General features: G+C 44.1%; 3 protein-coding genes and 1 long non-coding RNA gene across 7 annotated transcripts; 3 read left to right on the top strand and 1 right to left on the bottom strand.

Annotated features, from left to right (window-relative positions):
• The first annotated feature begins 1,142 nt into the window (after window positions 1-1,142).
• gstr (glutathione S-transferase rho) lies at window positions 1,143-4,494 on the top strand. Its single transcript, XM_023817575.2, has 6 exons — window positions 1,143-1,431; window positions 1,626-1,691; window positions 2,132-2,237; window positions 2,898-3,016; window positions 3,102-3,190; window positions 4,019-4,494. The coding sequence occupies exons 1-6, from the start codon at window positions 1,264-1,266 to the stop codon at window positions 4,149-4,151; spliced, it is 681 nt and encodes a 226-aa protein (XP_023673343.1). The 5' UTR covers window positions 1,143-1,263; the 3' UTR covers window positions 4,152-4,494.
• Window positions 4,495-5,370: 876 nt separating this feature from the next.
• LOC111846916 (regulation of nuclear pre-mRNA domain-containing protein 1A) lies at window positions 5,371-17,267 on the top strand. Of its 3 annotated transcripts, none has more exons than XM_023817648.2 (7): window positions 5,371-5,692; window positions 10,541-10,670; window positions 10,777-10,883; window positions 11,054-11,154; window positions 11,260-11,386; window positions 11,716-11,901; window positions 16,504-17,267. In XM_023817648.2, the coding sequence occupies exons 1-7, from the start codon at window positions 5,542-5,544 to the stop codon at window positions 16,605-16,607; spliced, it is 906 nt and encodes a 301-aa protein (XP_023673416.1). In that variant the 5' UTR covers window positions 5,371-5,541; the 3' UTR covers window positions 16,608-17,267. The 3 variants fall into 3 exon arrangements, with proteins under 3 accessions (XP_023673416.1, XP_023673414.1, XP_023673415.1); XM_023817646.2 differs by lacking the exon at window positions 16,504-17,267 and adding an exon at window positions 15,982-16,461 and having other exon boundaries at window positions 5,372-5,692; window positions 11,716-11,891; XM_023817647.2 differs by lacking the exon at window positions 16,504-17,267 and adding an exon at window positions 13,117-13,215 and having other exon boundaries at window positions 5,372-5,692; window positions 11,716-11,891.
• LOC140581844 (uncharacterized) lies at window positions 12,501-17,716 on the bottom strand. The gene is made up of 2 exons (XR_011984860.1): window positions 17,635-17,716; window positions 12,501-13,177 (listed from the first exon to the last, which is right to left on the bottom strand). It is a non-coding gene; the product is annotated as an uncharacterized lncRNA (long non-coding RNA).
• On the top strand, window positions 17,712-26,626 carry LOC111846912 (uncharacterized). Of its 2 annotated transcripts, none has more exons than XM_023817636.2 (13): window positions 17,712-17,951; window positions 18,122-18,182; window positions 18,316-18,384; window positions 20,539-20,563; window positions 22,519-22,605; window positions 22,910-23,043; window positions 23,184-23,300; window positions 23,437-23,485; window positions 23,695-24,497; window positions 24,608-24,664; window positions 24,872-24,973; window positions 25,332-25,821; window positions 26,041-26,626. In XM_023817636.2, the coding sequence occupies exons 2-13, from the start codon at window positions 18,129-18,131 to the stop codon at window positions 26,364-26,366; spliced, it is 2,313 nt and encodes a 770-aa protein (XP_023673404.2). In that variant the 5' UTR covers window positions 17,712-17,951; window positions 18,122-18,128; the 3' UTR covers window positions 26,367-26,626. The 2 variants fall into 2 exon arrangements, with proteins under 2 accessions (XP_023673404.2, XP_023673405.2); XM_023817637.2 differs by having other exon boundaries at window positions 18,108-18,182.
• The last annotated feature ends 967 nt before the right edge of the window (window positions 26,627-27,593 follow it).

Here is a 27,593-nt window from a genome sequence, read left to right as displayed (position 1 = left end):
AAACCCCTAAAACCCTTACCTTAACCCTAACCCTAACCCCTAAAACCTAACCCTAATCCCAAAATGGTGGAACTGCACATGCGCAGAAAGGCTCGATAGCACGTCTCGATAGGTAGTATTTTTTGACAGAACACCGGCAAGGCAAAGTTACCTAATCGGGACCGATAGAGGGAGCGACAGAGAACGTCAGCGGCCCTTATGTATCTGTAGCCTTCCACAAGGACAAGTACTAACCGACTAACTAGAGTGAATGTCAAACATGTGGTTGTCACGTAGACGGAAGGTACCGAGAGGGGGGGTGGGGGGGGAGATGCCCAAATGGCTTTAAAAGGGATACAGCTGATACATATGGCAGAGCCTCCTCCTGTACATGCTGAATGTATGTCAGATGGTCGCTCCCTGATTATAATCAGTCAAGAGAATAAACCGGTGATTTGCAACTTCTCCCCGTGTCAGCGGTGAATCTCTTCTCATCCACGGACCCGGTGGAGACGGCCAACTCCAACAGAAACGAAGTTTACAAGGAGCAAGCTGGGCCTAACAGGATGGGTCACGTGATGTACTTGTACGTAATTGATAGGATATATTATGGTGACGAAGGTTCTTAAAATGACAGAAAATTAATAAATTGACACATTTTATTAAGTATTTTAAATATTTTTTAAAAGAAACATAATTATATTTCATATTGTATGATTAAAGATGACACTAATATAGTTTAAAATCGGCCGGCAATACCGGTATGATCGGTATATTGTGCATCTCTACTTGTTTGTTCCATCTTTATAAAGACAATTACCCTTTGTAATGCAAAATATAATAATAATAATCTCATATTTTACCCAGAATCATGCAGCCATGCATCCTCTTTTTAGGTTGCTGTCGTAGGCATAAAAATCATGTAATATTAGCCAAATAATAACACCAATGCAAAAGGTACACACGGTGCACTGCAGGGTGTAGTCCAAGTAACTGAACAAGTCAAGTCACCAACATTTTCCTAAGTAATCCGGAGGGTGGCTATTCCTAAAAACGGAGGATCCATCTTTAGCCTGAAGATGGCGCTGTCCACCACCTCGCTTACTTTATCTAACCCTCGTGCTTCTCCAATCGTATTCTGAGTTCAGTTGGGGGCGGCGTCTTCGCATTCCAGAGGGTCACTTGACCTGACGTTGTGCGCTTTCCTGTGCCTTTTTTCTAACTGACTGATAGTCACTGATCGGTTTCCTCTGTTTCTTGCTTAAAATAAGTCTGTTAAGAGCAATGGCGCAAGATATGCTTCTGTTCTGGGGCTCCGGCTCCCCTCCGTGTTGGAAAATCATGATCGCCTTGGAGGAAAAAAACCTTCAGGGCTATCATAACAAACTATTGTCTTTTGAGAAAAAGGATCACAAATCCAAGGAAGTTATGGATATAAATCCCCGGGGGCAGGTAAAATGCATCTGCCCTTATGATCGCGGTTAGTCATACGGCATAGCTTTGCTTAGGTAACCCGAAATGGCACTAATAGCAGTGACTTGACGTGCACGTACTCTTCTTGTTTGCGGCGGTAAATCCCAATTTTAATGTTTTGAAACAACTTTCGGTTTAAGAAAAATTAAGTGCATGTTTTTCTTTTCCTATAGCTGCCTACTTTCAAGCATGGAAACAACGTGATAAACGAGTCCTATGGAGCCTGCTTGTACCTGGAGGTAATGTGATCGGGCCCGATGTAATTTCATACAAAAATAAATAAATAATTATATATATATATATATATATATATATATATATATATATATATATATATATATATTTATAGAGAGAGAGAGAGACAGAGAAGGTGCCTTAGGGTCATTTATGAGTCTTATGACAGCCACGCGATATCTGTCCTTTCAATAGCTGCTGCTAGAACAAATCATCAGTGGATTTGATCGGGAAGAAAGAAATTATCTTCTAAGTCATGCTAACTACGCACAAGTAGATGTATTTGAGTGCACGGCGGTCTAGGGACTACCGTCGGGGGTAACCGCAGCATTTAAATAACTTAGAATGTAATTTAACGTCGTTCTGTTTTATGTTTTGTTTTCTTGTTTTTGTGCTATGGTCCCGTCGACTGTTTTCACCTGTGGCTCCACCTTCATCCCCACAGAGCCAGTTCAAGTCCCAGGGCACGCAGCTTATTCCCGACATCCCGTTGGAACAGGCTCTGGTGTACCAGCGCATGTTTGAAGGGCAGACCCTACAGCAGAAACAGTGTATGGCTCACGTGTAGTGTGTGTGTGTGTGTGTGTGTGTGTGTGTGTGTGTGTGTGTGTCTATTTGCGTGAGCTTCTCTGGGGATTTTGTGGGCACGGACACCTGATACCTTGCAGTCTTTCATTTGGCGATAATGAGCCCTGCTTCCCCGAGCCGTTATTGTTGCATGCTCCCCAGATAACTATCGCCGTCTTTCGATTCTCAAAATGAAGGCTACAAATTAAATGGAGGATGTTCACATTGTGAATGGCAAGTGTTTATCACTGTTTCACCTCCAGTCAAGGTTATATTACCTACTACAATGGGATTCTGCTGAATGCTTATTAAGAGGAGACATTCAAGTTGTTGTTGTTGTTGTGGAGGTTATTGCAGCATAACTCATTGAATATTTACCTCTTTGAAGCCCTATAGACCATTAATGCTCACTTATTGCTGTCATAAATAGAAAAAGAGGACAGGACTTTTAAAATCTGGGCCGGTTGACTGTCACCTTAGGGCTGAGAAAGTGTCAGAATGGTCTGGCTAAGATAGAAATAGTGGTTCTCCGTGGTAGATGCTGAGCTGCAAGCCTCATTCGAGCCACACAGAAGCGGTGAACTTGCACATGGCGGTAGACTGAAGGAAAGTTGGGCTGGAAATGACACATTGCTTTACCACAGCCGATGTCATCTACTACACCTGGCGTGTCCCCGAGGCGGAGCGACATGACTCCACAGTCAAGCGGAACAAGGAAGCACTAACGGCTGAGCTTCAGCTATGGGAGGGGTACCTCAGCAAGGTGGGGGTTCCTTTGTGTTGTTTATTGCATGTCTGCAGTATTCTGGGAAGAGAAACACGCAACTCACAGACGTGTCCGCTTGCAGCCGGAGGCAGGTCCGTACCTTGCCGGAAAGGCCTTCACCATGGCTGACGTCCTCTGTTTCCCTGTCATCGCCTATGGGTTCCGCTTTGGGTGAGTCCTGCTAGCTTTGCACAAATTAGGAGGAGAAAACCCAGAGACAGTGGGTAGGAAATGCATGTTTTGGAAGTAGCCCAAAAGAAAAACGGGTGACTGGTGTGATATATGTCAAGTTGTTGGGGGTGGTGTGTGGCTCAGCAGATTAGGATGCTGTGCCTGTAATCGGAAGGTCGCCAGTTCAAATCCCATGGTTGGCATAGTGATTCCACTGCTGGGCCCCTGAACAAGGCCCTTAACCTCCCCCCCCCCCCCCCCCCAATTGCTCCAGGGACTGTCTGACTCTGCTTTCACAAAAACGTATGTTGCTGTTTATTGGAGTAGTAAGTCTATATTTGCTTAGAAAAAAAATTATGCAATTTAACATTAAAATATGTTCAATTTAACAGCTACACTATATATATATGTTACTGAAATGTTACTGATATCTTATTAGCTGGCTAGGTTCCCAAACCATTCCATATTTTAAGTTCAATTCCAGAAACGTATTGATTAATTAACCAACTAATTAATTAATTGATTAATTGAATTGGTTAAATAACTGAATGAGGTATTGATCAGTCAACAAGGTTGGGTAGTGGTCAAATCAAAATGTACAACATGGGTCTTTTAGATGGTTGCTGTAAATATCAGGCTGACTTTAGTAGAGGTTTAGAAATGGTTAAGCTGACACACTTGGACAGATGTTGGTGCAAAACTATGATTTTACATGAAATTCATTTAAGCATGAATTCCTCTGACTGCCTAAGACTTTTCCAGACTGTAAGTCTTCCCTTTGCTGAGATGGTGGTGGCGTGTGATCTTCAGAAATGTCTTCCGTTCCAGGCTGTCCCAGGAGAAGTACCCCAAACTTGGGCAGTACTACACCCTGGTGAAGGAACGTCCCAGTGTAACGGCCAGCTGGCCTCCTCACTGGCTGGAGAATCCCCAGGGCATGGATACCCTCAAAGATGTCTGACCATAACCCTAACACTGAATGATTGAAAGTGGACAACCACAACTGTCTGCTGTCTCATCTGTCTATTCCCTTTGCTTTTTATATTTAGATGTGCAGCCAAACTTAAACCACAACGGAACCTGCAGTGTATTATGAATAGAGCTTAGACATTCCCCAGTGTTTTGTGAAAAAACATTAACATGTTTACAGCAGTTTTGTAGCACTTCTGATTTCTTCCTTTAACTGCTAATTTCTGGATACTGTGAAATGCACCTCTTTTTCAGAACAAATATGTAACAAAATGAAGCACTTCTGATATCCAAGTTAAATCCTTCCAAATAAAACCAAATGTAGAAATTGCAAATGTTTCTCTTTCTATGCAGTTCACCAGATAAAATTCAATGGAGACACAAAAATACACATGCATACACATGTGAAGAATGATTATAATTAGTTATGAAGCTGAGTAAGCGTGCTGTATATTGTCATAGCAAGCTTTGTGGCTTATATGAACAATGGCTAACCCTTGCATAAAGTCTTTGTCTTTGAAGTAAAAATTTTCTCAAGAATATCTTCAACCTATCATTCATTTCACATGTAATTAAGTTTCTCTTCTGATTTTCCTGGGGAGACGTTTTAGGATCAGAAGATTGAGGAAAAGTCACTTTCTCTTACAAACACAAATTCATAAATTGTTCTATAGGGATAAACTCGGGTAAACATGTCTCTTCTTAATTCTTCGGTTGAAGTGCTCAGGGCATAATCATGCATGTAATACCTTCAGTAAATTACATTTCATAATGGGAAATTATATGAGGTTGTGCTGAAAGAAGTGCTGAATTACTTTATCCGGTGCACGGATGTTTGTGTTCCAATGCCTAGATTTAATTACCAATACAAAAAGTTTTGGATTATAGAATTGCGGAAATAATTGAAAATATATTTATGGAGTGACGTTAAAAACCTTTGGTAGGGGGTCAAAATCTAAAGGGACATCAAATGGGACATTCTTGTTGCGTATAATGGGCGTATGTATTAGTGACAGGCATAAGTGGAGGAGTTAATTAGGAGTTATTAGGCGTAAAAACGCTGCGAATGCGAAGCGTTAGTAACGCTTTGTTTATAATTATAGCTATAATCGCATAGCCTTTGGTTTAACATTAAATCCCGCCTTATTCGCTGCGGACCAATGAAATCGTAAAGCTGCCCACGAAGTGGCCAATAATGGCGCGATTTATCTAACTTCCTACATCACCGACGTTAGGGGGCTTTAGCTTTTGCTGCAGCGTTTTCGAAACGGCCGAAGTGCGGGAGGAGTGGGGTGAAACGCGCTCGCCGTTCCCGTGAAGAGCAGGCTTTAGGAGACCATACCCCCTCCCTGACAGAGGGTTCACGGGACTGGAGCTAAAACATGTCTGCGTTTTCCGAGGCGGCTTTAGAAAAGAAGCTGTCGGAGCTGAGCAATTCTCAGCAAAGCGTCCAGACACTGTCGTTATGGCTAATCCACCACCGAAAACACTCGAAAACCATCGTAACGGTTTGGTACAACGAGCTGAAAAAAGGTATGGGTCCGGCTGGGGCGATCGCAAAAGCGGCCGCGGTGCTCCGGCGGCTCGCGTAGTGCAGCGCGTCGGCGTGTTGTTGTTTTTTCTTAGCGGATACATTGTTGCCAAAATAGCAAGCGAGCTTCCGTATCATCCATGTTTTAACCCTCCCTCCGCTGTCCGTGTTCGCGAATCGAAGTTTGTTTTGCACCCTTTACGGCAAACATGGCGATCAATGGGGGCACACCAGGGTGCCGAACAAGTTGAGCATTTCTTGGCATCAGGAGGATGGAAATTGCAAAAACTAGGCGCTATGCGTGGTCTTAGTTTATTATATGCTAAGCATGCGAGTAGTGATCGCATGGGAAGTTTTCTACAAATTGCGTGTATATTTCCTGAGTTCGCATGACTTCCCAGGTGACCCGAGATATGTGCCAGCGGCTCTGTGGGCTTAATTCCCGAAAGCTGCTGTTCTGGATGCACCTTGTGCAGATTTTACCCCACCGGGGTGCTTCTTTCTCTATCCAGTGACCTGGAAAGCGTTTAGAAAATGCTCCCGCCTGCTTCAGACGTCCATATAACGTACGTTTGCTGACTTAAGATGGCTACGCTAATTCGTGCTGACTGACCGTGCTTTGTGTCACTGTCTGATTAGTATTGCAGACAAGTGAAGGTCTGCAGATGCTTAGACCTTTAAGGTTGGTTTCTTTCTGAGCTTACGCTAATGAAATTTCTGACTGCATAAAAGTAGAGCATAATGGCCAAGGTTTAACTGAATGTCATGGTCTGGGCCACCATATCTCCAGGCCTGAAGATCAGCAACACCCAATTAGATCGACCTTACTGCTGGACATGAGGCACCGTGGCCCAAGTGGGACTATTTTAGAATGTTACCAAGGGCTCATCTGCCGTGTTACATGGTTAAATCCTTGTAAATCCTTAACTATAAAGCAGTAGTAGTCTTCAGATTGTTAACCAATCTGTTTCTGCCAACCACTGTTGAGAAACTGGGTTTTGGTCCTTCTTTGCATCCATATAGACCATCTGAGGATGATAAAACATAACCCTGAGCTACACATGCAAATATCTGAGCTACCTGTACGTTTGGGCTGTCCCAAGTGTGGCATCATTAAGTTGTGTGGGAATTCTCCAGGTGTGTGTGTGTGTGTGTGTGTGTGTGTGTGTGTGATACTAGCTCCTGGCCAGGTGTGCATGACACAGCTAGCGATTCAGTAGGTTAGCCTGAGTGTTGGTATATGCAAGTTTTCAAAGGAATGTTGAAGCGGTGCTGGCTTATCTGCCCCCCCTCCACCCAAATCGTATAAACGGGAGGACCTGCTCATCAGTGTGGTGCGGGGCCTCAAATTAAACTCCCTGGCATGTCATGGGCTACCCGACCGCTGCACAAAGGAGGGTGCCCACACACTGGCGAGATGGCACCGCACCTCACCATTCCCTGCGTCGATCCATGGTGTCCACCGTCTCCATGGAGAGCGAGCAGGCAGGACATAGGAATAAGGCATCTGATGGACTAAATGTTAAGCCAGAGGCAGCTGGCTGATGTCACCCTTGTTAGGTTTGCTTAATTTTAGAACAAGGCATGTCTGTTGGTTATAATATCGCCAAATGGTACTTAATGATGTAGATGTGCAGTGAGGTGATACCGTGCAGTGAGGTGATGATGCCAAGCACTGCATGTACCTTCAGTTCTATGTTTTTTTTTTTTTTTTTTAAAGCATTAATCAGAAACGTTGCGTAATGATGGTTGTGCCAAATGGATTTGCCACGACTCTTAAGCAGTGCTGTGAAGATGAAGACACTGGTGACACGGGAATGAACCTCATCTAATTTTGGCCTTTTCCCCACTTGCGTTCTACAGTGTGAGACGTTACCTCGTGCAGTGGTTCAATTCCTAGGTAGGTAGGTTCTCGACTGACCGCGAAGCGGAAGAGCCGACCGTCTGGGGAAACGTTACCTGGTACACTGCGATAGCGAGGACTGAGAGGGAGTCATTGGAGGCAGTATTACGATTTCAGCTGGATTCTTTTCAAAGTGGGGGGGGGGGGGCTAAGTGATTAGAAGAGAATTTGTATACGAACACACACATTGAGCTAGAGCAGTTTGTCTTTTTCTATTTTTAGAGCGCTGATCAGTCGCTATTTTGTGAATATAAATGATTCTTTAAGTCCATTTGATGTTGCCTTTCTGGTGCTTTCATCCAAAGGTGTTCACAGTGGTGTGTGTTTACCCTGCTTACAGCAACGCAAAACCTGAGATTTGAACTGGCCACTTTCTGCTTGGGTCTTACGGCAGAAACGTGCGGGATGCCAGATCCCGTGTTTGGGTTTGCAGTCGCATTCAAATCCTAAATGCGTTTAAATCAGTTACAGTACAATAAAGAAGCGGTAAAGTCCAAACATCTGAAACTGATGTTGAAAATACTGTAGTACTTTAAAAACATCCTGTTAACTTCCTATAGTTTCCTCCTCCTTTTGTAGGATTGAATTGTCCAAGTCAAATCCAGTTCCCCACCTGCTCTGTTTTTGGCTGGACAGTTGGTGCTTTGAATTGTCTTGGTTGTTCAGTGTTATCTGGGTGTTCAGTACCTCTTATTGTTCTTTGCCGAGAAACGTGTGCAGCATCATGTCATCAACACTGTTTCTTTCTGCCCTGGGCTGCAGCTGTCTTCTGATTGGCTTGCCTGCGATGATCTCACCATCGACCCCCCCCCCCCCCCCCCCCTGCCCCTGTAATTCTGTTGTGAAATGTAATTGGGGACAGTTTTGTTTGTTTGGTTTTCGTCTCTTCCTATATAACCTATGATTGCTGGAATGCCATCTTTAGAAGTGTAATGACCTTATTTATGAAAAGATTGTGTTCCTTCATGGTATGAATCTTCCTAAAATGTTATAGGCTGGCTTTTTTCTATTGGGTTCTTTTCCAGCTACCAAAACCCCCTTTTCTGTTGACTTCCAGTTGAGTACCAGTACCAAACCAGCTGGGGTACTTTTTTGATACTTTCGGTACATAAAAAATAAAAAATTAGTGAAACTTAAACCCCCTGTACTATAATGTCCATACAGTATAAGCGAATGAAAATGCCTGATCTCATCCCAGCTGTCATGGCAATTTGAGAATTGAATGTGCAATACATGCAGCATTGTAAATTAATATCCCAGCCCTGTAATATTCTATAGCAATTTTTCGATTTCAGTACAAAACACCCTGTCTCACATTGTGATGTCACCAGTTTTAACGGCAGTGGAAAACCAATGCAAAGTAGTACCGTGTTTTTGGTACTTTTGGTGTAGTGGAAAATCACCTTTTGTGCATGCTTGATTTGTAGAGGCTTGGCATGTTCGTGGTATATCATTGCACCCCCCCCCCCGAGGATGTACCAGGGGGAATTGCCCCCCTTTCCCTCTTTGCCCAAGGTGGGCTGCAGCTCTGGCCGGATGTAGCACGAACGGATTCAATTTCTGTTCACCCAGAACCTGAAGGCAGTGTACTCAACATTCGTGTGTGTGCTTTAGTGCTGGTGTGTACAGTGCCAAAGGGAAAGTGATTGGTTACTTTGTTTTTACGCGATAGCCAATGAACACTTGGCCCAGTTATTGCTGAAAAATGCATCGTGACTTTTGTGAATGAAAATTGCAGCCAAGACCAGAGAAGGTTTGTTAGTAGTAACACATTCTCAGTCTTTCTTTGGGCCACACTGAATGGGTATAGGGGTTAAATGGGGAAACCCCAGAGGTCAGACAGGCTGTTTTTGCAGACTTACAGTTCCTCTGTTCCACCATAGTCCCTCTGCTACCTTTTGTGTGATTTGGTTTCTTTCCTGCTGGGAAATCTTTGTGCTGTAGCAGCTGGGGTTCAGTTTTTTGCTTCTCCCTCCTGAGATCCTGGTAACTTCAGAAGTGTGAGTTGGGTCTGAAGCAGGACTTCAGTGTTCATGCGTCTGAATCACGGCCATGTTGGTCTCCTGGGTTTCATTCTTTATTTAGGGGCTGACTGAATATCAGGTTAATAGCTCCTTTGTTCGCTCGCTCGTTCCCCCCCCCCCCAATTTTATTTCATGCCCATCTCAGACTTGGAACCACAGACAAAACGGCAGATATACAATGTTTAAAGCAAAACAAAGAAATGGGAGGGGGGGGGGATTGCACACAGAAGTGGTACAATAGTCATGTCTGGAAACGCATGCTGAAAATCCACTTTTTTCCAACGAGAACCTCTGAGTGCTTTGGGTTATGTAGTAAGTATTTAGTGATCATGAAAGGAGATGGAGTGTTGTGACCGATGACCTGCCCCCGACAATACCCTGACCTGAACCTAATAGAACTAGTTTGGCCAGAACTTGTGGAAACTCCTTTCAGACTATGAGAGAAGCATTCCAGGTGGCTACATCTGGAAGCTGGCTGAAAGTACGCCCAGAGTCTGCAATACTGTCATCAATGGGTTAATTTGAAGTGTAATATTTGAGAACGTTCTAAGATGTTGACCACTTCGTTGTCGTATTTTTATTTATTTTATATAAATAAATAATGTATGCACTACTTCTTTGCCTGGAAATCTTTTGCTGCAAGATGAATAACAGACAAATGTATCATAAGGAGACACTTTATTTACATATTGCATTTATAAACGTCCCGTTGAGGAAAAACGGCCACAACAGCAAGTGTGTGTCAGATTTTTCCTGGTACTATATCTTTTCAGGTAGAGGTAAATGATTGAGCGAGGCAGATTTAGCTGAAAGTCGCAGTGAGTTAGCTGGAGAGTGGTGCCGCCTTTTCAGATTGATTGCCAAGCATCACTTGCTAGACTCTCTCCCAGCACCTCATGCTCCCCATGGCCTTGTGTCTGCAGCTAAAGTGTCACGCAAGCTGACCTTCCTGTACCTGGCCAACGACGTCATCCAGAACAGCAAGCGGAAAGGACCGGAGTTCACGCAGGACTTCGCCCCAGTCATCGTCGACGCCTTTAAGCACGTCTCCCAGTAAGCCCTGCTTGGCGGTAGACTCGTCCTTCGTGAGCTTAATAACAGTCTTCCAAAAAAAAAGGGGTCGTTGGCTTATTTCTGTTGGCTTTGTCTGTCTTCCCAGCGAGGGTGAGGAGAGCTGCAAGAAGCACTTGGACAGAGTGTTGTCCATCTGGCAGGAGAGGGCAGTGTATGAAAATGACCTTCTGGAGCAGCTCAGCCAGGTCCTGCGTAAGTGCCGACCGCATGCCGTGCTGCCTTCAGGACAGCAGGACCGTACTACATGTTAACAAGCCCATTAATGTCTCTGCACCCACTGCTGACCTCAAACAGTGATGTAGATGGGAAAATTCCCTGCTTATGGACTTATGAATGTTAATGCCGTTTCCCTCGTTTTGTAGATTGTGACCGGAAACCCCGGAAGCGGCCGTACGAAGAGATCAAGCTGGACGACGATGACGACGACTTTCCCTGCCAGAGCTCCCCCGCCGAGCCTCCGCAGGTGCGCCCCCCCCCCCCCCCCCCAAATATACGCTAAGCCGGCAGTGTCGTCGGTCCTTTTCCTTTTCCTTTCTAAACCCCTTGCTGTATGTTCCCCCCCCCCCAGACAGCGGAGCTGATCCGAGCGCTTCAGGAGCTGGAGAATGCAGCATCGGGGGACTCTGCACTGCGCCAACGCATCTCCTCACTGCCACCGGAGGTGCAGGACACGACGCTGCTGCACAGGATCACTGGTATGCTCGCACCCCCTTCATCCAACCATTTGGCCTCATGCAGTTTTCCCAGACGGTGGTGGTGGGGGTGGCGTGTGGCTCATTAGGACTCTGTGCCCACGACTGGAAGGTTGCTGGTTCAAATCCCAGAGTAACTTTCTCCATTGGGCCCTTGATCAAAGCCCTTAACATCCAACTGCTCCATGGACTGCTTCCTCAGTTGTATGTGACTTTGGATAAAAGTGCTTGCTAAATAATGTGCTCTCAGCCAATCAGATTTGTCTCTGTCTCTCTCTCTCTCTCTCTCTCTGTGTCTCTCTCTCTCTCTCACCCATCCCCGCACACTGTAGACAGAGAGTCGGGGGAGCGCCTGTCCAGACTGGTGGAGGAGGCATGTCTGTTGTTGGCAGACTACAGCGGGCGGCTTGCCGCGGAGATCGACGACCGGCGGCAGCTCACACGCACACTCGCCCTCTTCCTGCAGAGTCAGAGGAACGGCCTGGCCCAGAACGAACAGAAGCTGGAAGTGCGTAGATGTTTTTAAAGCCTTTTGCGCCCCCGTCTTCTGCTGCCCTCAATCCCTTGTGTGCCACTTCCCTTTCAGTGCTGGAGGTATATTATACTGCAAGTCGCTTGTTTTTTGTTCTGTTTCTAGCCTAGGATGCATAAGAGGCAGCTGACCACTTTGGATTGGCTAAAAGCAGATCTATCCAGCCTCTAGTAGGATTTTAGTAACTTTATTTGGAGCCAGATCGTCATGTGACTTCCAACAAGTACATACTTGAAGAGGCTGAGGAATTGCATTGTGGGTTTATGGTAATTATGATGGGCTTTTAAGTATTATATGGGCAGACTTTGTCAGTAAGTCTTGTCAGGCTGTCAGTCAATGACCCCAGGTTCGAAGGTCAAGCATGAGCCAATTTATGATTTTGATCATCTCCTACATATGCCTGTAGGCCTGTAGTCATCATGCAAGCAGTGCCAGGGTCCAAAGTCTCTGGCTGCCCTGCTCTTCCCTAAGCGTGCTAACTTTACTCATTTCTGACTGTTGTTAGTGATTGAAACTCTCTAAACATTAAAATGAGTTAGCAGTGGCTTCTGGTAACATCCAGCCACAGACGGGCCTTAAGGTCGAGTGTTAGCAAGCTTAGGGAAAAACCTTAATCATGGGCCAGTTTGTAGGGTTATGATTAAATACCCAAAACGTTGGATGCTGTAATAGTGTGCTTGTTAAATAACAGATTGACATCGACATGCATGAAGAGGGGATTTTTCCTGGTGGCTGCCCTCTTCACACAAAGTGCCGTTTTTGTGGACTTGCATTTATACATGACAGGGGGATATAAATACAACGTGAGCTTAAGAGTGAATAGAGCTGTACAAGTTGTAAGCCTCAGACTCTGTGCTGATTGGTTACTGAATCTGCAAGGTACAGATTCAGTAACCAATCAGCACAGAGTCTGTCTGGGAGTTGGAGTCTGACTTGTGCTGATTGGCTGTAGCATTGGGGAGTGACACTGTCCCAGTGGTGCTGGCCTTCACCAGTGGTAAGTAACCCTCAGTGAACTTTGGATAGGACCTTCAGCCTTCCTGATAATTGGCCATGCTTGCTGTCTGTTTGGTATATAGTATTTGTCATTGGAATGGCGTGACGATGCTGCCTGCCTGTCGGGAAAATCTCTAAGCAGGTGGCTCGTGGTTTGTGACTCCCGTCGTTTCCGAGCTCGAGTGATTAACCCTGCGTTGTTTAGCTCTTTGTCTGCAGGTACTGAACAGGATCGTGCCTTCTGGAGTCATCAGTACTGGTTCCTCCTGTAATAAAGAAGGGAAAATAAAGGAAACAACTTGTATCTGTGGGTGTGGTATTATTTGACCCCTTTCTGCATGCTCCGGCCTTCTCTGCAAGTGAAAGGTGACATGTGGCAGTGCAGGGCTGCAGCAGAGCCAGGATGCAATTGTGCAAAAAAAAAAAACGGAAACATCCCGCCAGTTTTGGGGTTTGGTGGTTTTCTTCTGCTGTAAAACATAAAAACAGACGGGGAAACATTTTCTTTTGAGGTTTGATCTTCGCCAGGTGTGTCTGGAACACGCCTTTTCAGTAACATTAATTTGTAGGTATTCAATATGGGTTTTTTTTTTTTAATGGGTGGGTGTGCAACACGTTCACATTCTGTAGAAGTCTTGCAACGGGTCAGTTGCCTGTTGCACTTTAGATAGTGAAACTGAGAAATGGAAAGTTGGGTACACTTGGAAGTAATCTTAAGATAAGCCTGTCAATCTACATGCACACACACATACTGTATATTTGCATATACATTCAAAGAATTGTGGGAAAACCCAAGCAATTCAATGTGTGATAGGACTGCTTATGTCCCAGTTTTTTATATTAACTACAGTACAGAGTTCTGGTGCAAAATAGCAGTTTGCTGCTTTTTTTCATGGAAGCTGGTCATGTTAAGTGGCCTTACCTGGCCAGCAACATGGTCCTTAACATTCATACAATTTAGATTGTTACTATAAAACGTATCGGGGGGGTTGTCTTGGAAGGCAAATCCATCTCTTGGTGCTACTGCTCTACAAAACATCGACTTAATCCTCCCAAGATTAGCTTCCCCCCCCCCGATACTTTATGGGCCTCAGCTACACTACGAAATATCTATTGCCCATTTCTAGATGAGTCATGTGTCTCTGGCTTCGTTAGGGAGGGGGGGGGGGGAATTTAAATTTGGTTTTGCAATTGAATCCAAATGGGGTCTAGATATTCAAGAGATGCAAGGGACTTCAGTCATTTAAGAGTCATGTTTAAAGCTACAGTCAGCGAATTGTCTGGATTTGGAAGCTCTGCCCTCTAAATGTAAAATGGGGGGGGTGACTCCGCCTGCATTATCCTTGTAGTGTGAGCTGAGGGCCCGTGGGAGCTGTATCTTTAGCGTGGTAGAGACTTCACACCATTTTATTTCATTCTTCCTCTGATGCTAAAGACTGTGAGGTTTTATTTGAGGTCTCATGCCCTAGTTCCATTTCTCCAGAAATGGCTCGATTCACTTAGCAGATTTTTAGCTATAAGTGGTGTCTCCTCTCTTATTGGGTTGGGGGGGGGGGTAAATCTCCAAGTCAGTTGTTCTGTTTCTGAGTTAGGGAGGATTAATCTTCACAAAGTTTGAGAACCTGCTCTCAATGGTTCTGGTACATTTCATTTAAAATAATGAGTCGTGTTTTAAACCATATCAGTCATCAGTTTAGCTTCAGCCTCCATAGCCATTACAGCCATTTTGTGCCACGATGCTCAATACTCACAAAGTGCACTTAAGAGGCCATGTTGTGATTAATCACTGACACTGAAATAAAGGGTTTCAACAGATGAGGGCATTTGGGTAGAGGATCTGGCATAATGTTTTACTTTTTGCAACGGGATACGTAATAACTTTAGTAACATACCCCTGTGCTCTGGATCAGTGTTTCCCAACCCAATCCTTCTGGACCCCCCGCCACGCCACATTTTCAGTCCTTCCCTGCTCGCTGCCAGATAGTCCACATGACGATCTGACTGTCTGGGGTTGGGAAACACTGCTCTGCATAGAATAGGACCTTTTCAACTCCTACTGAAGGCCTTGGTATAACTTCTCATCCACAAGGGGGCAGTAGTGCAGCCCAATACTTTTAGGGAGTGCCAAAGAGGAAATACAGGCCTTGTTATATATAATTTTTTTTAAAGGAACAATTATTCTTAATAGACCTTTGTTTTATATCTTCTTATGGACCTGATAAGAGTCAGTAAATTACTACAATGCTAGACTAAGACAACACAAAATTAAAAAGCTTTATGTTAATTCAAAGTAGGTCAATATGTAAACCCAGCTAAAACAATCCAAACATGAATCTCGGTGTAACTTTGACTGTAGTTCACTATAAACTGGTCAGAGCTCTGACTACCAGGTGACAATCCATTGCAAGTCTTATTATGTCTAATTTCTATAATGACAACCAGAACTGATACAGAGGCCTTTGAACTTTTTTTTTTTGTCTCTTCTGACTTTTGGACTTCAGGGTCTGTTCTTCCTTAATAGAAATGGGAAATACTTGTATAAATGAATTGAGTTAAATGTGCTTAGCCAAAAGCTAAACTGACAGTCACACTTAGCTCTTGATTCTTCAAGTTGAGTTAGAAATCTGGTTTATAGCATGGTCTCCGTGTCTCCAATTCTGGAATATGAAACAGTGTCGGCTCTTTTTATTCCTTTATCCTCTAGATCAAGGAGGCTATTCAAACTTCAGTTTGGTCTTGGTCACAAGACCAAACTAATCGAACTCCGCACTAAAATGAAAAGCTTATTCTTATGTTCAGTAATTTTTGTTGTTCATGGAATCTGCAATGCTATCCACTGTGCTTTTCCTTTAGCTTGGAATCCTGCTGTGCAAATCTTAAATTCTCTTATAAGCAGCATTTTTACAGTATAAAAACAAGTGTATGATTTCTGTACAAATACTGTTCTTTGTAAATAATGTGAATTTTTAGTTTGCTGGTTTCTGGAGGGTATGGAACGTTCTGGAATAAGACGGCTCACAACAAAGAGGTGTGATATGAGACAGCATGCCTTCTGTCGCCTGTCTTTCAGGAATACAAGCACAAGTTGGCCCGCGTATCCCAGGTGCGAAAGGAGCTGCGATCCCGACTTGGCAGCCTGCCCGACCTCTCCCTGCTCCCCAGTGTGACAGGGGGCCACGTCCACCTGCCCTCATCCGAAGGCCTCTACACCACCTCTGACTGACATGCCTTTCGTCTCTCTTCTCCGCCCCCCACCCCTCCCCCTCAAAAAAACCTGTACACATCCCAATGACAGATAGTCCATTTCACGAGTATCATGCTTCTGAGCTTCTTCTGCAGCAACCCTCTGCTCCCAGCCTGTTCTGACATTCAGGTCTCTCTCACTCAGCATGCTGTCCTTTTTACATGCTGTCTTCAGGCTCCTCCCTACATCTCCACTTCACTATCCTAACACTGGTCAAAAAGATATTGTTGTGACATTTATTTTTGTATCTCTAGTGAATTTAGATTATGGAACAGAAATAGGAATTGTATATTAAGTCGTTCTAATTAATGAATTGTGCAGTACAGTATGTCATATATTCAACTGCAGTATTTTATTACAATTATGATCTTTATGTTGCTCTGTCAATGCTTCTGTCTCTAATTCATCACTGCACAATTTTAGGTTCTCATTCTTGTCTTGTCACTTTTTAGTAAAGAAATGTGTTGAGATGAATAATCTCATAAATCACATTGGATATTGCTGAAGTTGAACAGCATATTTCACATTTTAATCAGGATAAAAGCAGAAGAGAAGAATTTTATGAAATCCAGCAATCATTTTGTGCAAGGAAGGTTTTAGTTTTTGAACTTAAAAAATGCTGTGCTTGTGTATATATTATTTATGCTACTCTCCTTTAACTACATTACCCAGGATGCCTGTAAGATTTGTTTTCATATACATCAGATGGAACCAAATGCAGTTCTTCATGAACTACTATAAATGGAGCTTTATCTGTTTACAAATTGTTTGTATCAGTCATGTGATCACTGACCATTACCCTGCCTTGCTCAGGATGTCCCAAATGGCATCATGTCCCACCATTATGCTAGCCCATGCCCAAGTGATAATTTAAACCTTCCCCTCTAGGTATGATTTGTGTGCACATGTACTGTATTTTTTCTCTCTTACATTTGTGAACTGAGGGTATCGTGCTGTCAGCGATGGCCATGCCTTTTAAGTCAGTGGAAGGAACAATGTTGTATGTGAAACCATACCTGCTAATTTATTTCATTAATTTGTTAGTATAAATTTAGTGTGGTATGTTACAAAATGTTCTATTGTCAGAGCAAAATAAATTGAAGTTAAAGTGATTTTCTGGATTTTTTTTTAATTTTAATTTATCATTATTTGATGTGTTGCTTTTTATGGTCAATAAAACTTTGAGAATATTGTCCTCATCCTTCTAAAACAGAAAGCAGCCTGACAATGAAAAAATAACCTCATAGTAGTGCTACTACGGACTATTAATTCTCTATGGCACTTAGATATTATTTTCATTAACAATGAAATATTGTTAATGCAGGGCCAGAAATCAGGATGCCAAACCATCACACGTAAAATTCAGAATAAATATTAAATCTATACATCAAATTTTCAGAGTGTCGAAAAATTTCAATAGCAGAATGTAGAAGATTACTTGTTTATATTAAATGTTAAAAGGATACTGATAAGCAATACCTCGGTAAGCTCGGTTCACGTCGCAGTCAAAACGTCACCAACGCCACCGGATGTACGTCGCAGACATCCTGGTACTTTTCGACCGGAAGTGTGGGGCTATGTGACGGCGGCTAACTGTGGAATTGTTTATGATTATCGCTATATATAACATTGTTTGTTTAATAAATATGAACAGCATATAATTCCCTGGTAAGACGTACTGCAAGTGCTATAACTAAAACGATAGTACAGTACATAAGTGAATCTTTTCATTCGAAGATCCGTACAAGTGAAGCTAGTTAGCAAACACCGTTAATTAGCTGGCTTTTATACAACAGGTAAGCTTTACAAAAGAACATTATACAGTATTTCCCAGGTGACAGATTAACACTGTGTTGCGTAAACTGAAATATTTCTATATTTTTCCAGTTTCTCGTAGTTAGCTTGCATGTTATTTTTGAATGTAACAATCCCTGATGCTAACTCACCACTAGTTTTTCCGGCACAGAAACAGCATGGAGGGCTCTAGTTACGACGACAGTGATGACATTTCCTTTATTTTATGTGAAGTAAGTGTATCTGAAATTTAGCGCCATGATTATTTTTTGGAAATCTCGTTTGATAGTTTTCGGTCAACCAAGCGTCCTTAACACTAGCCAGCTATGAGCTATCAATTGAAATGTAACGTACATATATTTTCAGGTATGTAATGCTAAAATTAGAGGAGAAACGCAGTACAAGATACATCTGACTGAGAATCAGCACCTAAAGGTAAGTGGGAGTATGTAGGTACTTTATTGAGCTATGATTCAAATACAGTTTTATTCATCTTTGTTAAATTCATTGTCATGGTTGAATGGCAGCTATAAACAAAATGTAATACGGGATCAACTATCAACATACAGGCAATATCTTCACTGATCCTCTACACATTAAACAGTAGAAGAGCACATGGATAAGTATTATGGTTGACTAATTTTGATTTAGCAAAATAAGAATCATGTCACTTACCTCTTGCCATGGACAAGGTCTTATTTTCTTTAAAGGAATCACTCTGCAATGATGATGAACCACTTGTGGCTGTAAAGTCTAAGCACCAGATGGCAGTGGACTCCTGCAAGTGTCCTACAATTGGCCGTTTTTTATTTACACTTGAAGTCTGGCTGTCTCAGGACACTGGGTCAGGTGACAGGCTGCTTTGATTCAATCCACATGTTCTGTGTTTGATCATTCCATATAACTTGCTATGGACTTGCATCCCATACAAGGTATACCCCTGTATTATGCTCTGTGCTGCCTGACCTGGAAAAGGCTCCAAGCTCCATGCAAACCCAGCCTGCAGAACTGGTTAGAAGATGGGTATATGGTTCCATATTAATATCTACCTTTCTTTCCCTCATGTTGCTAGTAAACTGATTCTAATGCCTGCAATGGATTCCTTCACTTGCATAATGTCCTACTACATTTTGAACCATTAGATTCCTTATTTTTGCAAACTTCATTCCTGGAGTAAAACCCTCTTTCCTACCTCCACATGTCCAGTTCTGCTACTATGTCAGTCTCATAACCTTCCAGAAAAAAATCTTTGTACTTTTGCTTTGGGGGGATCCTGAATTTCATTCATTAAATAAGTTCCATCATTTGATTCTGGTTTGTATTAGTAAAAATTGTAAGTGCACCTTAATGGAATGTTTTTGTGAATGTAAACAAGGCAGTACCTATTAGATGTCACTTTGCTCTGCAGTTATTAGACAGTCAGCCTTTTTCTGGTAGAATCTCCATGGTCACTTGTTCTTCCTTATTTCCAGCTCCAAGCTTGATGCTCATTATTTGCACTTTGTTGCTCTGTGAGCAGCAGGTCATCTTCCAAGCATAGCAGATGCTGTGTTTTGTCTGGAACGCCATCATTTCAGCTACATGTTTGTTCCACCTGACCTTTCCTCACAAACCTTAAGGATTATCCTCTCCGTTCAGTCCATTGGTTTAGTGACTGTTCTTGTCTTGTTCTGCAGTAGAAGCCGTCTTTCACAATACGCCATTGAATCAAGCGATTTAATACACCAGCAATGGAACAGACTCCATATTTCTCAGTGTTATCTTCCTAATATCTTTGGTTTCCAGAGATAACTTGAATACCTTCTGAGAATAAATGCAGCAGTATCCCCTTTGAACTCTGATTCTGATTCCAGCTTCTGTTTAAGTCACAAAGGCATAGTGCTGCTTCTCTCCGGCCGAGTCTTTTTGACCCTTTGAAAGGCAGAGTCTCTCGAGGCATGGACCCTTAAAAAGAAAAGCTATTTTTATTTTTTGGATAAAGTTGCTTGGTTTCAGCATTTCAGCATACTGTAAGATGCTTGCTGAACTGAGCCATAATGATGTCACCTCAAGATGATCCAACGTATAGCTTTCCATACCACAGAAGATCAAGATGGAAACTCAGGTGTTGCATGATGTGGAGCTGCGACTCTCCTTTCTAGTAAAATTATCAGCAGACTCCTCACAAGTTAACCGACTAAGTGGCCGTTTTCAAGTCTGTCTTTCCATGTCAAGAATCGATTTCTGGGCATTGAAAGTAAGCTTTCCTGGCACATCACATGCATTAAACGACAGGCAGCTCATTGGTGTTTAGATTGCGTGATGGATTTGAGGAGTATGCGGTGTGTTTGCCGTTTGAGATGAAAGTGTGCACTCTGTCATAGTGAGTGAGAGACGGTACAGAACCGTAAGCTGTGTGGTGAGTGTGTGAGATTCACAGACCTGCGGCGGTTAATCCCTGGCGAAGGCTGCTCTGTCTCACGGATCTCCGTCATGTGGTGCTGTGTCGGTTGCATCAGTAAGGCCTTTTGCAAGCTGAAATCTCTCCCCTGGCTTGTTGCTGACTCCTTGTGCCTCTTTTCTCGGCTGCTCCACCCAAACGCCCCACAGAAAGAGGATGCACTGATCGCCCGCGGTAAGTGTCAGCGTGCATTCCCCGTACATGTGCCCCCGCCGTTTTAGTCTCACACCTGTAATATTCACAGTTAACCTGCCATGTATTTGCAGGTTATATGTGTACAGCTTCTTGCAAGTGCGGTACAGTCTCACAGACCAGTTCAGCTTTAAATTGTTATACATACTTTTCTCAGATGGGCTGATATGTCTGTGTGCTGCATCCATGCTTTTTGTTTTTTTAATATTTCCAGGAGTAAGTGTTCCACCAGTTCAACTAATGAATATTTTCCCTGCAAAGAAATATGAATTAAGTTTGCAGCTGACTAGAGGGGTGGGACCGTTATCTCATAACAACTGGACCGGATGTTTAACAATTTCATCACCCTTCTGTTTGTCCCTTATTGTTCATCAGAAGCTCTGGCCCATGATCTTTTGTCTATACACTCAGGATGGAACCAGTTGCCTAGCAACAACACATGGCCTTTCTATGCAGAGTTGCTGTTAGGGTAACAGTAAAATTTGTCTTCCCACATACATTGTGCACACAGGCGGCTTTTAGCTTCACGTTTTTCTTATTTTTCTGAGAGACCAACTTTCCTCTGCTTAACTGGACAAGCATCAGTCTCACCATAACTGGGTACCTTTTCACAATACTGTGACACAAAGTCCCTGGAGGGACTCTGCTGTTGTACCCTTGAAAAACGTGCTACACATGAATTGCTGCAGAAACACCAGAGGAAGAAATATATAAAATGTGGTAAAATGGCTGGCTCTCATTGCTCACCAGTGACAGCTCTAGTTTTTATTGGAGTTATAAATTAAAGGAAGGACCATAACGAAAGCAGAAGCTCTGACTCACACTCGGCCTGATGTCTGGTTACAAACTCGAGCATAAGAACTGATACATTGGGAAGATGCCAGAACTTCTGGATCTTTCCATCGTCACGGTACACAGGTGAGGTTGAGCTTAAAGCTCTAAAAATCCTCGATTAGGACTTTTAGGCTACCCTGCCTTGCTCAGGATGCCTCCAGCATCACTAGTGAGGGTGCCATACGGTCTGGTAGCTCTCTGTGTCAGTGAATGTCTGATTCATGGCCTCCACTAATCATTTGGCACCGCAAACAGCAGCTGACGGTATTTTTCTGATTTCACCTGGGAGAGGATCCCTTGAGCGAATCGGCATTCGCTTCAGACCGTTGGCAAAATAAGCCTGATCGGCCTCTGGTTCGAAAGCTTCAGGCAGAGCTTCCATCTTGTCACCACGGTTCAACTCAGTGGCAGAGTTCTGCTTCAGGGTTTTGGCCGCAGAAATGGAAGCTCAGCACAGCCGCTCTGTAGTTGGCTGCCTGATTGGACAGAATTTCTTACCCATTTTCATCCAAAGGAATGACAACATCGCTGGTGACATGAAGAAATATGGAACGTCAAAATCTCAAGTGAAGAATTACAGTTCAGTTATGAGCTCTGAGTTGGCCTTTAGTGCCTAAACATTTCAGCATCTTTGGAAACTGATGGGAAATGTAAAGCCCCTCATTTACCTGTGGGAGGGTTTGAAAGAGATTTTTGTGTGCTTGTAAAACATTTTTTATACTTTGAAATATTTTAGCCCCTCCCACTTGTGCTATTAAATCATGGCTATAAATCCTCCATTCCTGATCAGTTCAGTAAAGTGCATAAAGAGATTTTTGTTGTAGCTACTCAGTCTGCTTTCACTAACGTCACCACTGTAATATCTGCCCATACATACGAAGTTGAGAATTTTTAAGTTGAGTAATATTTTAATGGACAAATGAAATGCATTTTGCCTAATGGTACAAAATAAGCTCTGTCATAATTCTTAAAGTGAACGTTCAAGCACAACTAATGTTCTTCATTTTATGACCGTAAGTAAGACCTTGTGAGTTAGACCGGGGATTTGTAGGGCAGCTCGAAATGCAGTGATCCCTGGCATTTATCAAATTTGACTGTCGCAGGGCTCTTTAGAAGAGAGAAGCCCCTACCAAAATGGACCAGTATATCCCAGTACATTGACTACTTGCAACTGGATGAGCCCATAATTGGTAAGAAATACTGTCCCTTTTTCTTGCCGTCGATTGGGTCTTGATTGACTTGCGTGAGCCTCAGCTCAAATAGCAGCTTCAGAGAAAGCAAGGGAGATGCTCTTCAGCCCACACCTACGTTGTACTTGCATGTTATTGGCTTGTTCAGAAAGGACTGCATTAGTAGCCTTTACCGCAAACCTGCTCTAGATTAAACCACGACTTCAAAAAAGTAACATTGCCAACAATGCAGCTGGTGTGACTGATTTGGGACTCTGTCATTCCTGCATTGATGTAGATATCATGTTTCCTGCTTTTCTTAAAGGTCTGCAGCACCTGGTGGAGGTGGACAGCAGTGGTCCCGGGCTCAGGTACCTGTGCCGGCTCTGTTTCACAGAGGCGGACCTTCCCGGTATCACCAATCACATCCTGAGCCGGAAGCACCGGCAGAAGTACCTGGTGAGGTCACCTTTCTGCCAGTGTCTCGGGTCCTAGAAGCGGGAGCTTGGGTTTCCATCGCTGACCGTGTGCATCACTGCGAAGCGCGGCAGCCTCTCCGGCAGTGCTTGCAATGAGGATAACTGTGGACTTGCCCTCAGGTGACCAATCGACCCGACTTGGTGACATGGAATGTTAACAATGTGAATCAGCTGGGGAAGTTGGTGCGGGCCAAGGCTGAAGTGGTGGAACGTCAAGACGGCCGTGGTCTTCCAGAGGTATATGAATGTACACCGTCCACCGTACTGTGCACCTCACCGGCGGTCTAAACATGTGCCATTGTCTTCTCATTACATACATTTTGTCAGATGCTACAGTCAGTGACATAGTCGGATGATTTCTTTTAACTTTCAGGAAAGAAAGAGAAAAAGAGAGGTGAAGCCACATCCTGGCTCTTTCAGGGGTGAGCATCTCCAGGACCTGGTTAGAAAATGCTGCTCTAGACTTAAATTTGTCATCTAAAGTTGGGCATCCAGCTTGATGAGTAACCCCTACTCCAGATCTTTTGACGTGCGTTTGGTGGTACATTGGCTACAGTGGGGTTCCAGTCCCAGTCATTGTTTTTGTACATAAATGCAAAGAGTGTTGATAACGATGCTGCTTCACCCATAGTTACCCTAAAGGAGACCCCTGGTGGAATGGAAGACCAGCAGCATTACAGCAAAGCCCGCCAGAACCAAGCCATGGGTGGATTCAGGCGCTGGGAGGCGAGGAGGGAGATGACAGGATCGGGCAGGGGATTCAACGAAAAGGACCGTTACGGACAGCGGTACGGAAGAGGAGACTCGTATGGGAGGGGCTACCATGAGGAAGACCGTGACGAGCAGCGTTACCAGGAGGATGGCTCTTATGATGAAGAGTACCCGTACAAGGCCCCTTATGAGCAACGGTACCAGGATGCAGAGCCTTATAGGGAAGCCTATGCTGGGGGAAGCCAGTTTGGGCAAGAACATTTGGATGAGGGAGATTCCTGGCAGGGAAGGCAGGAGGAATGGGGCCACCACGACGATGCGGACAGACGCAGACAGAGGTTCCCGGACTCTTCAGAGGAGAGGAAGCGAGAGAGGCTGGTGCATCTTCTGCGTGACTGTGCACAGAAATCTCAACACACCGACCTCCCTGAGGGCCATGTTGGGGGTCGTGGGAACAGGGCAGAGGGACCTGATCGAGGGTTCGGTTATAGCAGAAGGGATGAGAGGAGAGTGCCGTTTGATGGAGAGCAAGCCAGGAAGCCTGCAATGTATAACAGGGACGATGGCACGAGGAGCACGCAGTTTGACGGGCCAGAGTATGACAGGGGTGAGAGATCAAGCTACCACAGAGAACTTCCTTACAGAGATGATGACCGACTGTCTAGAGAAGACAACAACCTTCCTAGAAAGAGGATGAGACCAGATCCTGGTTTGCAAAAGCAGGTACTTATAGATGTTCTGAGGGTGGAGATCTAGCCACTTAAATCGGTTTTAACTTTAGAAGTAGATGATAGAATAGCACGGTGGTAAAAATGATTAAATTGTATTTCCAGGTGGATTGCAGAAGGGCTGAACAGCAGAGTGTTAAACAAAATATCTTGGATGTGCTGGTAAGGTCAATGGTGCCTCATCTTTTGGGCATATGTTACGTTTTAAATTCCTGCTTGTATGTATTTTTTCTTTTGAGCACTTTAGTGATAAGATATATCAGAATTGATGGTTTTTAGGGTGTTGACTTTACTCGCACTCGCACGTTTTTAGTCTAAACCTTGAAAGCTCTAATAAAAGGTTTTGCCCTTTCTCAAAAATAATTCCAGAATAATATTGAAATTGAGACCATGGATGAAGCCAACTCCTTCCAGGACAAGCTGTGTAACCTTCTGGAGGAGTTTCAAGCAAACAAATCTGAGAAGGTTATGGTAAGATTACTGACCTGTACATTATGGAATTGAGGCCCAGAGAATATTTCAGTATTTAAAGAAATTTCATACTGAAATGAAATATAGGGGATCCCGGGGCAGACAAAGGAGGCGCTGGTGAGATTATGTCTTTCCACTGGCCTGGTATTCCACTGGAGGAGGTGGCTGAGGAGAGGGAGCTCTGGGCATCCCCGTTTAGACTGCTGCCTGCCCCCCGGGGGGGGGGGGGGGGAGAGCGATATGGATGGGTTATTCCTCTGATCATTGGGTTGTTTGGCATATTTGCTTCAAATGTGAGAATTTCATTTAAATCCAGTTGTATTTCTGGCTTTATCATTTTTTTTGTATTACATTTCAGTCCAAGAAGAAGGAGCCCGTGTTTTCCAAAGATTACAATCATATGAGCACCGAAGCAGAAGAGCACAGAGGGAGTATGGAGTGGAGAGAGCCTTGGCAGGGCGGTCCGCCAGGCGACCACATGCATCCAAGGGACGCCTACCTTCAGAACCCCAGAGATGGCTATCAGGATGATCCACAAGATCACTACCATTCTGATGTCAGAGACGACCGTGGCGGTTACAATGAACGGCCAAATAGTCGCGGTCGTCGCAGGGGAAATTCACTAGAGCATTTCGAATACAATTCACAAGAGCCGTTCGAAGGGGATTTCCAAGACTCCGCGGGTGGGTACAGAGACCATTCAAGAGAGACTAGGAATTTTCACGGGGGCCCTTCCAGAGCATTCGACGACCGCTATGACAGACGTGCCAAAGAGGAGCGGCTGACAGACAGACGTCAATCTGATGATTGCCTGGAATCAGCAGCGCCGCAGCAAGATTACCATAAAGGTGAGTAGTGGATGTCGAGTCCTTGGACTGTGATCTGAAGCACTATGTGCTTCATTAGACAGGGTCCAACAATTAGCCAGTGTCTAGTTATTTCTGGTTGTACTGTGCAGATAAAAAACTTTAATTTTACAAATCAATTGTACATATTAGCTAATTTATCAAAATGAAAAACCCATGAAAGGCAGATATTCCAACTAAAATAACCCATTGTGTCTTTAGGAGGTTTCAGACATGCGACCCGCGGTTCCAGAGAGCACAAACCCGGCAGGCCATCTTATCCGCGATCCGAAGCCCCGCCTGAAGACAATTGGTCGCCCTCCGAGAGACCAGAGAGGTCCTCCTACCCCCGCAGCACCACCCCTGGTGAGGGGCGCGGTCACAGACGTCGTGCCTCACCCTGCTACCCCGAGCCCCCTTTCCACGAGCAGCCTGGATACAGGCCGAGGAGAGGCCAGGGTTCACCCACAGATCCCCCACCCTCCTCCAGCCTCAGCAAAATCACATCCACCCTCCTGCAGCTTGTGGCACGTAAAGGGTCATTTTAGAACGGTTAGGGGACCTAGACTGTCTGGTCAGCAGCTGAACTTTAACCTATAGTTTCCTGTCTTTGATAGCATGTAATTTTACTTTTAATAGTAATTGTAATTTGAACACATACTAAACCTGATAATTAAGGTGTGTGTTGAGCAGGGAAATCTGCAAACCTGTGTTGTATTTGGGCCCGTCAGGTCTGGAATTGGAAAGCTCCTCTGTATATCCTGCTGTAATGTTTCGACAATATAATGATATAAAAAATTAGATAATGTCCAAGACCCTGTTTTTCTCCTTCACGGATGTAATGGTCATCAAGGAGGTGGTGAAGTCGGATAACGAACATGGGGCCTTTGGGTATTAAGGAAACAGCTTTAATTATTGGCTTGGGCTTGTGACCCATTTACAGGTGCATGAATGAGCGTGACCTTTATGTTTTTGCTCCCTGCTGAAAGGTACCTCACTTATCCAAATGGGTGAAATGTAAAACTAGTCTATTTAAACTCACTGGTTATATGGGAATCTTGGAAATGTGCCACCTTAAAAAGTGTGACTTAAAAAATATTGCGTCTCTAATAATGTAAGATATGTGACTGATAGGGAGTGCGAGACGACAGGCTGATATTGGTCTATAGAACAAGGAATTAAACCCCGAGTCACAGAAATATTTTACTACGGCCATAGAGTAACTATACCCCTCCCCACCCCCACCACAGATGTGTCAAACTATTCCATGAAAGCTTAGTGTTGTCACAAAGCCCAGAATGATTTGGAAAGCGTCCAGGACCTCACCTGACGTACCTCCTGGTCTTCTGCACGGTCAGGTGTAGGTGAAGTAGCGGTCCTCCCCTCCGTGGTCAATCACCAGGCGGCCTGGGAAAGCCCCAGAGCGGAGTAGCCTGCGTAAACTGCTCCTGTGACGAAGTGGCGACATGCTTAGCTAGGTGTTTGCTTACTCACCCCGTGTCCGTGCTCAGGTACTCGGTGAAGAATGACACTTTGCTCACTCTTGTGCAACACATTTAATTTCTGGGTTTCACCTATTCGGGTGTGGAAGTAGAAGTTATAGCAGGTGTGCGCTCATCCCTGCGTACACTCACATCTTGACGAACTCTACTCTACTGGCGTCAGCTGCTGATGGTTTATTGTACTGCCCAGAGCTCCCCCTTACCTAAATTTAGGTAAGTGACGAAATAACAAAATACTTGCATTATGTTATTGGGACCTCGGCTTACAGCTTT

Source organism: Paramormyrops kingsleyae, chromosome 23, assembly GCF_048594095.1.
Source record: "Paramormyrops kingsleyae isolate MSU_618 chromosome 23, PKINGS_0.4, whole genome shotgun sequence".
In the NCBI taxonomy this organism is placed as follows: domain Eukaryota; kingdom Metazoa; phylum Chordata; class Actinopteri; order Osteoglossiformes; family Mormyridae; genus Paramormyrops; species Paramormyrops kingsleyae.
This window is presented reverse-complemented; position numbering and strand designations above follow the sequence as displayed.

Bases quoted from the DNA above. Each gene is read 5' to 3' on its own strand.
- gstr (XM_023817575.2), top strand. From the start codon at position 1,264: ATGGCGCAAGATATGCTTCTGTTCTGGGGCTCCGGCTCCCCTCCGTGT. The intron at 1,432-1,625 runs GTAAAATGCATC...CTTTTCCTATAG, and splicing joins ATATAAATCCCCGGGGGCAG to CTGCCTACTTTCAAGCATGG. The intron at 3,017-3,101 runs GTGGGGGTTCCT...GTCCGCTTGCAG, and splicing joins GGGAGGGGTACCTCAGCAAG to CCGGAGGCAGGTCCGTACCT.
- LOC111846916 (XM_023817646.2), top strand. From the start codon at position 5,542: ATGTCTGCGTTTTCCGAGGCGGCTTTAGAAAAGAAGCTGTCGGAGCTG. The intron at 10,671-10,776 runs GTAAGCCCTGCT...CTGTCTTCCCAG, and splicing joins GCCTTTAAGCACGTCTCCCA to CGAGGGTGAGGAGAGCTGCA. The intron at 11,387-11,715 runs GTATGCTCGCAC...CGCACACTGTAG, and splicing joins GCTGCTGCACAGGATCACTG to ACAGAGAGTCGGGGGAGCGC.
- LOC111846912 (XM_023817636.2), top strand. From the start codon at position 18,129: ATGGAGGGCTCTAGTTACGACGACAGTGATGACATTTCCTTTATTTTA. The intron at 18,183-18,315 runs GTAAGTGTATCT...ATATATTTTCAG, and splicing joins TTTCCTTTATTTTATGTGAA to GTATGTAATGCTAAAATTAG. The intron at 23,301-23,436 runs GTATATGAATGT...TTTAACTTTCAG, and splicing joins ACGGCCGTGGTCTTCCAGAG to GAAAGAAAGAGAAAAAGAGA.